Genomic DNA, 16,368 nt, shown 5'->3' with positions numbered 1-16,368 from the left:
TGTGGCTGGGCTTACAGTCAGCACTGCCCTGGTGCAGCTGCAGCCCTGGATCCGCCTGCCAGGGCACCAGTGATGGCGGGAGGATGAGCTGGGAGGTGCTTCACTGGGAGCTCCTGGTGCCACCTGGGAGCTGCATTTGAGCTCAGGTCCTCGCCCTGGACCTCACCTGAGCTACATTCCGGTGAAGCTTGTGCCAGGCCCACCCACTGGGTCAGCAGGCACTGGATCCTGCTGACCCTGGTTACCGTCACCAAACCTGCTCTGCTCCTCTTGCATGGTGAGTATGGCACTGTTGGGCTGTCATCTTGTGTCCAGCTTGCCTGTCACCTCCTCCTGCCTCCACCACCACAACCCCCATGGCTGGGAGGGGAGGCAGGAGCAGCTCTGTGCACTCTTGTAGTGAAGGAGCCAATCATACCAGAAAACATTCTGTTTTGTGAAAGCCCTGTGTTAAACAGGTCAAACTACTACCCGGATATTCCTGCGAGCGCCGACACGCGGGCAAGGTTTCTTGGTGTGGGGAGCTCTTTGTTGCAACAGGAAATCAGATAAAGTGCTGGGCTGGTTGGGGCTGCTGGGTTCACTCAGATGGGTGATGGAATCTCTGTCCTTGGAGATTTTCAGGGTTTGGCTACGCAAAGCCGTGGTTGACCTGATGTAGTGCTGGTGATGGTCTCACTTCAAGGAGGAGCTTGGGCTAATGCCCACTAAAGGTCCCTTCTGTAACTCCATGTCTGGGAGGTGGAGGTTTGAGCTGGGCAGACATATGTGGTGAATTCTCCAGTATTTCAGCACAGACATCTTGTATCCAAGGTCTCAGATGCCTTACTGAACGGGAGGGACCAGGCTGACCCGGGTGGAGGAGTTGCTGGCTGAGGCTCTCTGGATTGTGTACTGTGAAAATCCTCTCTGACAAACGACCTTAGCAAGTATGAGGCAAAGAAAAAACATCCCTGTTCTTCAACAACCTTGTCTGTTTTGTGAAGCTGACTGAAGATACTGAACATCCCAGAGCAGTCCTTTTGCAAAAAGATAGTTGGAGATATTTGACCATTTGTAAAAATACCTGTTTTTAAGCAGCAACCAGCAAGGTTTTTTTATGGTGGGCACGATGTAAATTTATATAACCAGCCAGGTGTTCTGCAGTGGGGCTTTTTAAAAATCATCCTGTCCTAATTTTTCCTGCCCTGCCATCTTCAGCTCCCGCTCCTGCGGGGTGAGCAGCCGCGCTGTCGCGTTACCGCTTGGCAGTGGCAGCAGCTGGCGGTAACCCAACCGGAGCAGCGTGGGACAAGGAAACAGATGGAGCAGCAAATGCTCTTTGTTTCCTTTTCTGCTCCCTAAAACAGATTGTGACTAAAATCATACAGGAGAGGCTTTTGCCATCTTCCCTGCTACTGAGGCTCCCTGGCTGCAGCCAAAGCTGTGGCTGTGCCCTTTTGGAGGAGAGCTGCAAAGAGGGGAAGGGCAGCAGGAACGATGGGTTGGAGGAGAGAGAAGGGTGCAGTGGGTGAGAGGGGTGAACTGAGCTGAGGACCCCCCGTGCAACAAGTCCTGCTCCTGCTGCTCTGAGTCCTGGTGTTCATTTGAGCTTGAGTGAACCACATCAGCTCATTAAAGTGGCACAGAACAAAAGTGGGAGGTGTTTTGACAGGTTAGGAACCTGAACTGGCCTGACAGATGATCTGGCAAGCACTGGGATGAGAATGAGGAGCAGAGCCACCCCAGGACATGCCAGGAGGAGAGGAGAACAGGGGAGGCAGGTGGAAATGGGGTGTCCCTGGTGAAGCAGATTGACTCTGCTGTCCAGGGCAGTCCTTGTCCCAAAGCTAGACAGGGCACGGGAAGGGAGGTCCATGCTACCAGATCACATTCTGTGACCCAAACTCTGAGGCTGCTGGCAGTGAAAGTCAGGAAAATGTCCCCAGCAGAGGTTTGCCTGTCTTGCTTCAAAATTCCTGTGGGATGAAAACTCCCCAAATATGTCCCTGACACCACATCAGTTACAGGTTCCCAAAGGACTTGTACTGTATCACGGCATCCTACACTTTTCTGTGTCTGGTAACAGCTCTGCTGCTCTCAGTCTGTGTCTGCTAAGGATTTACTGGCTGAGCTGGGCAGTGGTGCTCTCTGCCTCGCAGGAGATTATGCTTTGGAAAATGTGAAACTGTCTCACCAACAGCTGCCTTGAGCTGGGGGACAGCTGCCCAGAGCAGAGGACACTTGCTGAGAGGCCTGTGGCCCAGGCTGATGACACGAGACTGAGCTGGCAGCACCACGTGCACCTGAACGGCAGCGTGAGCGGTGGTGACACAGCTGTGCTACCTCCTGGAACCTCCCTGCTCCTTCTCCCACCGAGCTGCGTGTGCTGCCTGGCCCGTCTGGTTTTGCTGTGGCTGGTGTTGGTGCCAGATGATGTAATGTTGTTGTAGGTACTTGCCAAGAACGGAGTTTATTGTTTAGCCACAGACAGAACCTGTAATTCCTCAAGTTAATCCTGCAGTCTGATGTTTTTTTCTTACAAGCCTTGGTGAGTTAATTGAATCCCCATTTCTGTGAGTAACCTGGAAGGAAGGTCCCAGAGTCAGGACTTGAGAGTTAAAGGAAGATGGGGATTTGTGAGATCATCTTTGCCATTTCTCACCAGTGCAGAGGCTCTTCTGGGAGTACTTCTTGCTGGCCTTGTCTCTTGGGGAGATCATTCAGATAGCTGAGATCCCCTCAGTGTGTTTTGCCCAGTTTTATCAGCTTCATCACATTATTCTTGTTCTTCTTAACTAACAGAAAAAAAATTTTCCATTTTGTTGTTTATAGGTGTCCTCAACTGCACGTTGTTATTTCTTACTATATCCTTTCAATAAAATAATGCAGATTTCATTTTTTAAACCTTGAACTTAATCCCTTTTGCCCTCAGGTGTTGTGTCGAGCTCTGCCCGTGCACCCCCTGCTTACTGATACATCCTGATAACAGAAATCCTATAATGAGTGCAAGAAGTGGGTGATTACTCTTTATCTGTTATTCTTTATGAGAAAGTCAAGGGTTTGGGGACCAGCCACGTTCCTGCTGAAGTCAGTGGAGGTTCCAAAGAAGAGTGAAGGTTCCAAAGCTGTGGTTGCCGAATGTCCCTGCATGCTGCGCTGTGTCAGGCGAGCTCGGTTCCTCTCAGCATCCAGGTATTCAGCTTCAGGCAACCCCCTTTGAAAGCTGTTCTTTTCTAGTTTTTTAAACATCTTGGAGATCTACTAAGCAGATCAACTCATCAAGCAGGTTCTTGTGGTTTTCGTTCGAGTGCTGTGCGCTCGGGCTGGGTGCTGACTGCCTGAACCACGCGCATCTCTGTCCGTGCAGCTCCCGGGCCGCTCACTGCGAGCAGCTGCCGGCACAGCAGAGAGGAAACACGTGGGATTACACCTGATGCAAACCCCCCCCACAACAGCACAGCTGCACGAGGCCAAGGTGAGCCCTGCCGTGCGGTAACGGCATGAGCATGGCCAGTTTGCATGAAGCCAAAGTTCTGCCTCCCCCAGGTCCTGATCTCCAGGAGTGGTTGACAAAGGAGACCTTCCCCCTTCCCTTACAGGCAATTCCTGGGCAGAAGTGGAGGGGTGTAGGTGCTGGCAGTGCTGCTCCTATTGATCTCACCAGGGCTTCTGGAAGGAGAAGCATTGCCCAGCACTAAACTAGAAAAGAAGCTGGGGACAGGGAGATTGATCCGTGGGAGAAGCTCAGATCTCACTACCAGTGGGGTCCAGTCCTTGGGGAGCAAATTTGCCCTTATGTCACAGAGGTGGACTACGATCACCTGGCAAAGAAGCAGGGTCTGTCAGCCAGTCCCTCCCCATGTCCTTTGCAACTTCATGCAGGCCAGGGGGCTGCACTTGGGATCCATGGGAGGGAACAGAATCTGCTCACATCTACCTTGTGTAGTTACCATCAGATCCATTGGATACCTTGGAACATATTCAGGATTTTCTTTGCTGGTATATGGACATGGTCTACACCAGCTTCACATTTTGAAGGGTATTTTATTTTTAATTTAACATTTCAACAGCCCTCTTTAGAGTGCTTTGTAGCCATAGCTTTTTCCTCCTGGTGATACAAACTGTTCTGAGCCATTTTAGAATCTCCATGCTTCTTACAACCATGTTATCCTTTTGGTTTATTCATTTTTAAATAATCTCTTGGGGGAGGAATGTCTTTGTTGCCATTGCTCTTTCAATGACACCAGATAGAACACATTATACTCCCTGTTACACATGGCTGTTCTAATAGCACAGATCTGAATGAAGCCCCTCACACAACTCAGCACTAAACCCAGTTGCTTCTTTTATGTTCTCCAACCAGCTGCTCCAAAAATCAAGCCTTTGTGGTATCTCAAATGTAGCAACGGCACGATATGCTGATGTGACATTTACTCACTCAATATGGGGGTAATTGGAGACTTTTCACAATGATGATGTTTTCTGCCTTGGCAGCCACTCTGATCTCCTAAATATATCACTGTCACCACCCCTGTTTTTAAAGCCTGTTCACCTCAATAGTCCTAATTCTCCCCTTTGCCTAGTTAGGTGTGATTCTTCTACCTACAGGGGTTCAGTGCTACATGTTGGAAGATTAAAATGGTTTAGGCACACTGACTCCAAGGTTTCCTCAGCATCCAGCATCACTCCTCCACACACACAGCAGTCATTTCTCCCTGCAGCCGGCCTTGGCTCTGTCCCACCCGTCCCTTGCCTTGTACCAGGGTGTGATAAGGTTGTACCCAGTCAAAACCGGGCAGTGCAGTTGTTGTGCCTGCTTTTGTGAGGGTTCCAATTTGCACAGGAGCACACTGGTGGCTCTTACTCACTTTCTGTGCCTTTTCAGGCTGGACTTCATTTCTTCATCGTCCCCTTAGGAATTTCCTGCTTGCTGGTTTTGTCAACCTCCAGCCCTGTCTTTGAACTGCAAAAGCGAGTGGCCCTGCACCCCCAGCCCACTGCCTGCACCCCCACCCCGCTCCCTGCACCTCCCTGCAACCCCCTGCACACCCCTGCCTGCTCCCTGCACCCCACCCTGCTCCCTGCACCCCTGCCCCACCCTGCTCCCTGCACCCCCCTGCACCCCCACCCTGCTCCCTGCACCCCCTGCTCCCTGCACCCCCCCCCGCTCCCTGCACCTCCCTGCACCCCCCCTGCACACCCCCTGCTCCCTGTACCCCCACCCCACCTCCTGCTCTCAGCCCATGGTGCAGGCACCGAGTGGTGGTGAGCAGGTAGTGAAGGCACGGGCAGGAGGTGCAGGCAGGCAGCAGTACAGGCAGGCAGTGAGGCAGCAGGCAATGCAGGCAGTGCAGGCAGCAGTCTGTGCAGGCAGCAAGCGGTGCAGGCACGTGATGCAGGCAGCAGGCAGTACAGGCAGGTGGCACAGGCATCAGGCAGTGCAGGCAGCACAGGCAGCAGGCAGTATAGGCAGCAGGCAGGCAGTGCAGGCAGCAGGCAGTACGGGCAGGCAGTATAGGCAGCAGGCCATGCAGGCAGGCAGTACAGGCAGGCAGTGCAGGCAGTAGGCAGTACAGGCAGGCGGCGAAGGCAGCAGGCAGCACAAGCAGTACAGGCAAGCAGCGCAGGCAGCAGGCAGTACAGGCAGGCAGTGCAGGCAGTACAGGCAGGCAGTGCAGGCAGAACAGGCAGCAGGCAGTACAGGCAGGCGGCGAAAGCAGCAGGCAGCACAAGCAGTACAGGCAATCAGCGCAGGCAGCAGGCGCCGCAGCGCCGCGATGGTGACAGGCAGTCCCACATGGTCTAGCGGTTAGGATTCCTGGTTTTCACCCAGGCGGCCCGGGTTCGACTCCCGGTGTGGGAAAGCTTCATCTTTTTCTCCGCTTCACCTTGTTCCATTTTTTTTTGGTTGTTAACTTTCCCTCCCCCCCTCGCAGAGCGGGGTACACGGAACAGCTCCCGCCGCACCGGGGCTGCGCAGACCCAGCCATGGCCCGCCTTGTCCCGCAGCGCCGGCCGCCCCTCCGGCCCGAGCCATCCCACGGACAGGAAACGTGTGAGCGGGAGCTGCCCCTCGGCTGTGTCCACCAACAGCCTGTGCCCTCCTGCCAGAGCCGGGCTCCACAGGCGAATGGAGGGGGGACAGAAGCCTCGGGGAAATGCCCCCCCGTGAGCCTGAGCACAAATGGCAGTCAGGGGTGAGGAACAAGGACGCGGAGCTGTCAGAGCGGCCCCGGCGCTGACTGCGAGCACCGGGGGGAGGGCGAGGCCACAGCAAACCTCCTTTGGCCTGTGGGATGGCTGCTAAGTCTGTTTACAACCAACCTCCGCAAAAACGATCAGGTTGGGAAAAAACCCCAAACCCTACTAGAGTCATTCTTTGTTTTTAATTTTTAAACACGTCGCTTTTCCTAAATGTTCCAAAATCTGTTAGTTAAGCACTTCAGCTTAGAAAGACTTGGATACTCTGGGCTCCAGGACCATTTAGTACTATTAACATTTCAGGAACTTTGCTAGAAATGACATTAAATGACACAGTAGACCAGGATTTTCACAGAAATTATGTTTTCAGGAGGCAAACTTTGTTTAGAACTTTTCTTTTGTTTCCGAATTGTAGGACAAAAAAAGAAATACGCTACAACCTCCCAGCAACAATTGCTTCTCTCGTGCTGCCTCCAGCAGGAAACTCACTTAATGTTATCTGCACTACCTTGAACAACTGCCCAAAACGTACTGCGTGTTGTTTTAAACTCTGGGGGCTCCGAGGGAAACAAAGCGCAGTCAGCAAGATGAGCGGGGTTTGTTTCACAGACCGTGATTTCCGCAGTTAAATGTTCCCATTCAAGGCTCCGGTGACCTGCAGCAGCTCCGGAGAGCCGGGGCAGGGCCCGGGCTGGGCTGGAGCCCCGGACATGGCCCCTGCAGAGCCGGGGAGGGGACAACGCCGTGTCCTGGCCATGGGCTGCCCCAGGGCTGTCTGTGTGTCCCGAGTCTGTCCTGTCTGTGTGTCCCGGGGCTGTCTGTCCTGGGTTTGTCCTGTGTCTGTGTGTCCCGGTGCTGTCCTGGGTCTGTCTGTCCCGGGTCTGTGTGTCCCTGGTCTGTCTGTCCTGGATCTGTGTGTTCCAGGCCTGGCCGTCCTGGGGCTGTCTGTCTATCCCATGTCTGTCTATCCCGGGTCTGTCTGTCTATCCCGGGTCTGTCTGTCTATCCCGGGTCTGTCTGTCCTGTGTCTGACTGTCTATCCCAGGTTTGTCTATCCCAGATCTGTCTGTCTATCCCGGGTCTGTCTGTCTATCCCGTATCTGTCTATCCTGGGTCTGTCTGGCTGTCTATCCCGTATCTGTCTATCCTGTGTCTGTCTGTCTATCCCGTGTCTGTCTGTCTATCCAGGTCTGTCTGTCTATCCCAGGTCTGTCTATCCCGGGTGTCTGTCTTCTATCCCGGGTCTGTCTGTCTATCCCGGGTCTGTCCGTCTATCCCGGGTCTGTCTGTCTATCCTGTGTCTGTCTATGCCACGTCTGTCTGTCTATCCAGATCTGTCTGTCTATCCCGGGTCTGTCTGTCTATCCCGGGTCTGTCTGTCTGTCCCGTGTCTGTCTGTCTATCCCGGGTCTGTCTGTCTATCCCAGGTCTGTCTATCCCGTGTCTGTCTATCTCGTGTCTGTCTATCCCGTGTCTGCCTGTCTATTCCACTCTGTCTATCCCGTGTCTGCCTGTCTATTCCAGTCTGTCTATCCCGGGTCTGTCTGTCTATCCTGGGTCTGTCTATCCCGGGTGTCTGTCTGTCTATCCCAGATCTGTCTGTCTATCCCGGGTCTGTCTGTCTATCCCGTATCTGTCTATCCTGGGTCTGTCTATCCCGGGTGTCTGTCTGTCTATCCCAGATCTGTCTGTCTATCCCGGGTCTGTCTGTCTATCCCGTATCTGTCTATCCCGGGTCTGTCTGGCTGTCTATCCCCTGTCTGTCTGTCTATCCCGTGTCTGCCTATTCCAGTCTGTCTATCCCGGGTCTGCCTGTCCCAAGTCCCCCTCAGCCCCACCCTGGGCCGTGCCCTCCCTCACGAACTCTCGCGGGATCCTCCGCGGAGGGAGAGGCCTCGCGTGCGTGCGCGCGCGCGCGGCCCGCGGCGTTCTCGCGAGAGCCCCTGCGCGCGGCGCCGGGGCACCCCCGTGCCGAGCGGAGCCGCGAGAGGGGCCGGCCGCCATTTCGGGAGCAGCCGCAGCCGGGGCCTTTTCCCCCGGCACCGCCACCGGCACCGCCACCCAGCAGGCCCCACCGCCCCCCACAGCGACGCCCCCCACAGCGCCGCCGGGCCGCCCGTCGCGGGTTCAGACGCCTGGAGAGGGCGCCTGAGCCCTCGGGCCCACCTTCCCCCTCCCCCACACACACCCCGCTACCAGCGCAGTGACGCCGGAGTCGCCGCTGCCGGACCCGGGAGGCCTGAGCGAGGATCGCACCGCCCGCGGCGCAGGTAAGTGAGGGCCGACGCCGCGGCGCGGGGGTCCCGCGGACGCTGCGGGCCCCGGCGGGCGCGGGGCCGGCCCCGCGCCCGCCGGGCCCGCAGCGCCCGCGGGGCCCCCCGCGCCGCGGCCTGGTGGTGCCGCCCGGTTATCCTCTTGGTGGTTTTTTCGGACCGGTTTTTTGTCGTTATTTTTTTACTTGTGGTTTTTTTTTCCCCTCTACGGAAATGCTAGACCCTCTGTTTTTTTTTTTTTTTTTTTTTTTTTTTTTTTTTTTTTTTTTTTTTTTTTTTTTTTTTTTTTTTTATTATTAGGAAGCCGAAAAGGGGTTTTTAGGAGAATAATTTTTGAGCTTCGGCGTTCGGTGAAAGATACTTGTCATGATTTTCTACTCCGTTGAAATTAATAGGGGCTCTTATCCGCGTTTTTTTGTTTTTTTTTTAAAGGATATCAAGTTTACGCGTAGCATCATTAGAGGAATTTCATGCATTGCGGGGTTGATAGCAGGGCTGTGTTTTGTGGACAGAAGGTACGCTGATGATAACACGGCATTATCCCGGTTGGAAGTGTTTGGTGCCGAGTACAAAGGGCACGGATTGCCGGTGCGAGGCCGAAGTGCAGCTCAGGAGATATTCCGTGGTGGTGGCCAGAAGTCAGTGCCAAAGAACAGGGCAGTGGCACACAGCGACACTTCTCTCTGTGTGCTTAGTTGTCAGCTCGTTGTGGCTCAGGGTCACGAGGCGCTTCTTTGTTTATGAAAAGCTTTTTCTGTAAACTTTCGTCCTTTTTTTTCTTTGTTGGGGTTATTTTGAGCACTGCCTGTGCTTTTTTTCCCCCCCCTTTGTTAGGATCCACAGTGCTCGCTGACAGTGAATTCAATGGCTAAATGCTTTGTGAATGATGACCTTTGTTTTGAACTCACCGGATGATAGTTCATCCCTCGTTGTTTGGGGGAATCTGCGCTTTTCCACCCCGCTCAGGGTCTGATGGTCCGTGTTGCAGCCGACCCTCTGCGGGGTGAAAGAACCCCAAGTGCAGCTGCGTGTGTTGCCTAAATTACACATCTGAAAATGTGATTGTGGGTGGGAGTAGTCACCGGTGGGAATTCTTTTGTAGAGTTGGGTTTGGCCTGGAGCTTTTTCATGGCCCTTAGTCACACCGATGTACTTACTCATCCCCCGTGCTGGCAGAAGGGCAGTGAATTAAGTCACGTGCCTGTACGGAGTTGTCTTGAAAAGCTGAGTGTAAATACTCCGGTAAAAAGTAAAATTGAGCCATTACACGTAAACGAATCACAGAATATTCTGAGCTGGAAGGGACCCACAAAGAGCATCGAGTCCAGCTCTTGAGTGGATGGCCCATAGGGGGTCAAACCCACAACGTGGGTGTTATTGGCACCCTGCTCTGAGGAGCTGAGCTAATGAAGGTGATGATACCTGTAAGTGATGGCCCTGTGTCCCAACAGGTAATAACTTGCAAATGAGGTCAGTGTGCCTCTGTTAAGTAATTGAGTGTGAACTTCCAGTGCTGTGATACTGCTTAAGGATTGAGTTTTATATTGGATGGTATTCCTGGGCCGTGGTGGGATGTGCTGCAGCTCTGGGAAAGCATTCTCGGTTATAGGGTTATAAGTGACCATTTTAGGGGATCCTGAAGTGTTGGAGCAGTTTCAGTACTCTGCCCAAGTCTCAGGACAGTGCAGTTCCTGCAGCAGTGTCTGGAAACAAGGTTCCAGAATTATGTTCAAAAATCCATTTCATTGTGCACGTGCAGGGAAATCCTCACTGTTGGGCTGTCTGACCGGGATGGAGAGGACTGGCTGTTACTGAGTTTAGGAGAGAAAAAGAAGAGAAGCTTATCTTAAGAGATTTGAGGAAGTTGAGTGTCTGTAATGCCAGGAGTCTTGAGGTTTTTAATAGCAGACTTGAATAGGGAGAGGAAATCAAGTGTCAGAGAGATTCAGAGTACAGTGAACATAAAATTATCCTAAGGGTTGAAGTTGAAAAATAAGAGGAACAGGTGAATGCAAAGAGTTTGTGGTGACTGGTGTCACCTGCTGTGGTGGACCTGTCTTGTCTCAGACTTGAAGTTCTAGCTGGGCTGGGCCTTGTGTGTGCTTTGGTAGCTCCCAGTGCTGGGATCAGGAATGTTCTCCTGTGCCCCTCTTACGTTGCTCCGAGGGCCTCGGTGTGACAGTGGCCAGGGCTGGGAGGCTGGGAGCAGGTTTGCCCGAGTGCTTTGTGTCCCTGGGTCAAGCTCCAGCACTTCTCAAGGTGGCCCCAGCCCCGTGTGGGTGCTCCTTGCTGTGAAGGAGTTGGGGGGATCCCTCGTGGGGGTTCTGCTGGCTCATGGGGTTCAAGCACATTTTGTTGTTCGCAGCTGTAATTGCTTTGTGCAGATTCTTTATCATCTCACTGGGCAAAGCTGCATTCCAGTTCTCCTTGAAAATACCCACCGAGGCACTGCTCGCTGAATTGAAGCCCATGCAGGGATGGCCTCTTGAACAAAAGCTTTTGGAATATTAAGCACAATGGTGTTTTCCAACTCAGGTGGATTTTCCTTCTTCTTCCAGGTGTCCTGAAAAATGGCTGATGATATTGATATTGAGGCAATGCTTGAAGCTCCTTACAAGAAGGTGAGAAAAATGTGCCATGAAGTCCTGTTTACCTTAATTTAGCATTATTCATGAAACTACTGCTGAACTGTAAACTAACATCCCTGGAGCCCTCATGATTTATCTTATTGGACATGCATTACATGTAACTTTCAAGTTAATATATACTGTTAATGTAATTATATTGTGCAGTAGTTTCACTTCAGCGTGATGAATAAATGCCCATCTATCTCTCTTTGTAGACTTGCCTAACGATATCTCACCTCTACTCCCATGAATTCACCTTTGATTCCAGTGTGAACTGTCAATCATAAGGTAGTAATTGAGTGACGTATCGCTGTACCGTGGTCCCCTAGGTAAAAAAAAAAATACAACCAAAACAAAAAAAACCCCACCCAAAAACCAACCAAAGAAAACCAAAACGAACCAAAACAAACAAACAAAAAACCCAACCCCCAAAACTAAGAATCCTAAAACCTCTCCTCTAAAATGGCCAGGTCTAGTTTGGTATAGCAACAAGGTGAATGCAGTGATTTGGGAAAACAGCAGGGTTCCAAGAATAACCTTTTCACCAGTCCCATGGCAAGTAAATATTTGAACAGTCTGCTCAGTGCAAGAAGAGTGGGACTTGCTTTAATGCAGAAGGCTGCTGGCGGTTAATCTTTCAACAGGGCAGATGAAAATCAATTGCTGAGTGAACGAATTTACGGAAATTCTTGGATCCCTGAGTAGAATGTTCTTAGCAAGTAAAAGACAGTATCACAGTCTGCGGTGTCATTCTAAAATGAGCTCTCGTGTTCTTCTGTCCTAGTTGTTTAATTAGGAAATGTCGATTTTTATGTGAAATTTTCATCAATTAGCATAGTGATGTCTTTTACTTAAACCAGCAGCAAATGAATACTGTCTTTTTTTGTTTTCCACCAAATGGTGGTGAAGTATGAACAGTCTGCATGCTTTAGCACTGGTTTTGAAAGAAATGTATATTAATTTTAAGTCGCCTAGGAATTGTACTTTTGATGTAACCAATGTGATTAAACTGTAAAGCCAGTATATAAATTATATAGCAGCTATTGTTAGTCTATTTTTCAGTGTTTATTACAACCATGTAATGAATTTTGGATGAGCATTCGTAAGTTTTAAATGTATATTTAGTTTATGTAATATTTAGCAGTTACATTTACATCTTGAAGAAAAAGTTGTAAACTATTATGTTAAAATTCTTGTGTCCTGGCTTAACATGGATATTTTCCATGTAAACAGGTATGGAAATAGGGAATGTTTAGGCTGGACTGGTGGATTATTGCTGACTTTCTTGGGAGTCGACGTTACTAAAGCAGTGTGAATCCCTGTTTGCTTCAGGGCGAGATGTGTGACAGAGGTGACATCAAGCTCTTACAACCCTTCAACGAAAATGAGCGAAGATCTCGGGAATGGCATCGGTCACAGGAAATCCCTAGGAAATCCATAGTGGCTGGCTGCTAGCACAGCCCCGGGGCTTAGGCAGAGATATAGCCTTGGGACTGAGCAGAGGGGCACACAAACACACACCTCAAACTGCCTCTTACATTTTAGAGAAATAACATTTAACCACTTGAGTGCTGAATGCTACAGGATAACTTGCTCTCTAAACCATGTAAGGAAGTATCTACAATTTAATACACGCTTTTAAATGATGTAAGTCTTGTATTTTGTAATTGTATGACTTAAATTTAAGCAGCAAAGTGGTTAAACATGCCTACCTAAATATTCTAAAGTTTTCCACATTAAACTGTAAGCAAGTAATTTAGTATTAAAATTTTTGTTTTTTATTTTCTTATTCCTATTCCCATTACCCTTTGACCACTTGAAATGTTTCCACTTCGTCCTCACGATGTTCTTCTATCAACCCTGCTTAGGATGAGAACAAATTGAGCAGTGCCAATGGCCACGAAGAGCGCAGCAAGAAGTGAGTGTTGTCTCAGTTCTGTACTTTTGGGGAGAGCCTGCTGAGTTTTGTGAACCTGGGAATGCGTGTCAGCAGTATTTAGGGAGATAAAATAGCAAAGCTTGGTATTTGCAGTTGCAGCAATTAGGAAGTCTTCTTTTATTTACAAATGTGGTTAATAGCCTTGCAACTGATGTCATCCAAGTTGTGGAAACATTTAATTAGCATCAGATAGAAATACAGACTTGGTATGTTCAGCATATTTAAATTTTTTTGGTTACTTTAGCTGTGCAATGGATTTTGCATTTTAAAAATGTGTTTGGTGTAGAATTTGTTGTGGAATGTGATTTGGAGCAGTGCAAAGCATTTAAAGATACCAGTGCTTTCTTGAAGAGGTTCAGGGTATTGAATCCCCTTCCTCTATTCTCTACATAACCCTCCTTTGAAAACCTTTTTGAAAAACAAAGAGTAGAAGCCCACCTTCTTCAGCAAGCCCCAAGTGGTCTGGAATGAAACCAGAAATTGGAAGAAAAATGCCTTACGTGGGAGTCTCTTAAATACCCCAAATAAATGGAAGGTTTTTAAGTCTGTGAAATAAATTCTGTACCTTACAAGCATCATTTGGTGGTGAGGTAATTGATGTAAAAAGACTAATTTTTAAATTGATAATTGACTAAACAGAAACCAGTGCATGTTTGTTTCTGGGAAATGACACAGAGGGTGTAGAATACACAGTTTGGGTTACACCCACACAGATGAACTGGTCCTGGCTGCTCTAACTAGGACGGTAATACACAACTATCTTAACAAGTCAGCGTGTGTGCTGCTGTCACCTGAAATCACACAGACAACATGCTCAAGGGGTCCAAAGAAAGTTTTATCCCAGGCGTATGAATATTTGGGGAATTGTAAGTCCAGTTCCAAGGTCAGGCTTTAGTTGTAATCAACTAATCTAAAAGTGATTATACCTTATATCTGTTTTCTAAACAATACTGTGAACATCCTTCCCATGCTAAATCCTAAGACCTCTAAACCCCCCACCAAAAGCAGCTGTTCCCAATATTTTTAAGCCCTGGGAATTCATTTTGATGGAGCTGCTGTTCCTTGTAATCTTTAAAGAATGAACTGTGCTCTTTTGTTTGTGACTTGTGACAGTGTCCTCTGTTGCTTAAGACAAAGGTGTATTTAGGCTTTACAAGACTTCTTGCTATGCTTTAAATCAATTAAATTATATCCAGATGATATTCTTTATCTGCTTCAGTTGGGCAAATACTGAAATAAGATTCACACTGTCAAGAAAATCCACAGCAAAAATCAACAAGTTAAAAAAATAACTGCAGCTTTCTGTAATTGTCAAATGATATTAAATGTCTGTGTTAGTAATGGGAAGGATGAATAATCTGCATTCTTCCTGGATGTGTGTCCAGTTCAGTCCTGGTGCGGAGGCACAGGTTGGCTCGGGAATGTTGGGAGTCTTTGCCCCCATCTAATAGGGAATGGCTGCACTTACCACTTACTGGTGCTGGCCAGGAAAGTGAGCTACAACCAGGATTGGGATTTTTCAGAGCTGTTGTGATGGTGTTTTAGGGTTAACTTGGGGAAATGTTGGTAAGTGATGGGTCCTGGAGAGGAGGGACACTGCCTGACCATCCCAAACTGCATTGCAGCAGGAAAGGTGGGTCAGTGACACTGATGACACCACCCAGAAATACAGAACTCTCAGAGATTGTGAGACTTCTGATATCAGGCTTTGATGCAGCAGCTTCTCTGTCCACACTAAAGTATTAGAGAAACTGATGGAAAAACCCTGAAATATTCCAGTGTTTAAAACCTAATCACAAAATGCTTGTCTCCAAAGACAAATGCTGAGATAGGTTTAATGGGTCTTTCTAGGTGGAGATTGGAGAGCAAAAGCAGCTAGTGATGATTAGGCTTAGTTAGATGTGGCAGGTGAAAGACTTCTTACTTTAGAAATGGAAACTAACAAGTCTCAGTTTGTTCATGGCCATAAAAAATAACAATGATGAACTTTTTGTAATCCACATGCCCCTTTTAAAAGGTTTTTAGGTGTGTGAGCGACCGCTTTGAAAAAAGGTGGTGTATGTGATGAGAAGGCCTGAAAGGAGGAAGAGGAAAAATTCAGGAATAAAGGACAATTCAAATTCAAAAGTTTAGCAGCAAAATTGATTATTTTGCTGTCTTTAGTAATGGCTTGAGCATCTGTTTACCGTGTGTTTATGTGTACATAGGTATATATTTTAAAAATTAGGGGACTGTAAGCTTTGATGGTCTGAGGCTGAGACAGAGGAAAAGAATTCACAAATAATGCAAATGCCAAGAATGGAACAGTTGCTCACTGGTTTTCAGATATGAGGTATAATTGACTTACTGATCTTAAGAGATTAAATTTTCTAAGTAAATGGTTTAAGTTACGAAAATCTGCAGTTCACCCCAAACCTGTGACAAGCATAGACTTAAAAAAGCAAGTGGCTTATGAACAGGAGTAGCAAGTAGGGAAGGAAAACTCTTCAACAGCGTGTTGAGTGATGGTAGAGGGAGTATTAACCACCCTTCCTTTCCCTCAGATTGAGTCTTCCTAGTTTGGTTGTTTTGTTTTACTTTGCTGTAAAAGTATAATTTAATCTTAGAATCTTGATACTGTGTTTAAAGTGTGGTTGAAAGCCACAAGAAGCACTGCAGCTGGTATGTACCAGATCTAACACAGGAAGGGGTTTTTTAAGTCCTTTTACTCTTCTGGAAGCGTTCTCTGGCAATTATGAAATTTAAACCAAAGATGTGCTGTTGTAGATTTTAGAGTGTTACAAGACTGCTGACATGCTTAACCACCCATTTAACAAAAATAACATGTAAATACTAACAGGTGGAAACTTTTCCTGTCGATGTCTTTGACATCAGGTTGGGGGAACTGTGGGATTTGGGGCAGATAACACTGAGCTGGGGCGTAACCAAAGTTGTGGGTTTTTTCTCAGGAGAAAAAAGAGCAAGAGCCGAAGTCGAAGCCATGACAGAAAGAGAAGCAGGAGCAAGGAACGCAAACGGAGCCGGGACCGGGAGCGGAAGAAGAGCAGGAGCCGGGAAAGGAAACGGAGCAGAAGCAAAGAGCGCAGACGCAGCCGCTCCAGGAGCAGAGATCGCAGATTCAGAGGCCGCTACAGGAGCCCCTAGTAGGTTATTGGTGCTGAGGTGCACGTGCTGCTTCATGGGGTGATGGGGAAGCTGCAGGTTTCACCCTCTGCTTTCTAAATGGGTCACTAGTTACCTCAGAAAGTGAGAGGTTAGGTTTGAAGATTGTCAGTAAATACAGCGTGGAAAAGAGGAGGACAGTAACATATCCCCCTTTCCTGCTGGTTTTCGTTCTTAGCCAAAA

At 48.8% G+C, this 16,368-nt stretch overlaps 2 protein-coding genes and 1 non-coding gene across 14 annotated transcripts in view; all 3 read left to right on the top strand.

Annotated features, from left to right (window-relative positions):
• The first annotated feature begins 214 nt into the window (after window positions 1-214).
• On the top strand, window positions 215-8,390 carry LOC126639342 (keratin-associated protein 16-1-like). Its single transcript, XM_050314046.1, has 2 exons — window positions 215-277; window positions 6,599-8,390. The coding sequence occupies exon 2, from the start codon at window positions 6,813-6,815 to the stop codon at window positions 8,388-8,390; it is 1,578 nt and encodes a 525-aa protein (XP_050170003.1). The 5' UTR covers window positions 215-277; window positions 6,599-6,812.
• Window positions 5,774-5,845, top strand: TRNAE-UUC (transfer RNA glutamic acid (anticodon UUC)). Its single transcript has one exon. It is a non-coding gene; the product is annotated as a tRNA-Glu (tRNA).
• The window catches only part of RBM39 (RNA binding motif protein 39), a 28,969-nt gene continuing 20,944 nt past the window's right edge, over window positions 8,344-16,368 (top strand). For 6 of the 12 annotated variants that reach the window (XR_007628738.1, XR_007628736.1, XR_007628737.1 and 3 more), the window contains exons 1-4: window positions 8,344-8,453; window positions 11,015-11,077; window positions 12,952-13,001; window positions 15,971-16,165. Coding sequence is in view for 2 of the 12 variants with exons in the window: in XM_050313433.1 (XP_050169390.1) it covers window positions 11,027-11,077; window positions 12,952-13,001; window positions 15,971-16,165 (296 nt within the window). In the remaining 10 variants the exon portion in view is untranslated. The other 6 variants (XM_050313434.1, XM_050313436.1, XM_050313438.1 and 3 more) reach the window with 6 other exon arrangements.

This window comes from Myiozetetes cayanensis, unplaced genomic scaffold, assembly GCF_022539395.1.
Source record: "Myiozetetes cayanensis isolate MyiCay16 unplaced genomic scaffold, myiCay2020 scf19, whole genome shotgun sequence".
Classification (NCBI taxonomy): Eukaryota; Metazoa; Chordata; class Aves; order Passeriformes; family Tyrannidae; genus Myiozetetes; species Myiozetetes cayanensis.
Note: the sequence above shows the minus strand (reverse complement) of the source record. Positions and strands in the feature narration are given on the sequence as shown.

What these genes read in the sequence shown, in the direction of transcription:
- LOC126639342 (XM_050314046.1), top strand. Translation starts at nt 6,813, where the DNA reads ATGTTCCCATTCAAGGCTCCGGTGACCTGCAGCAGCTCCGGAGAGCCG.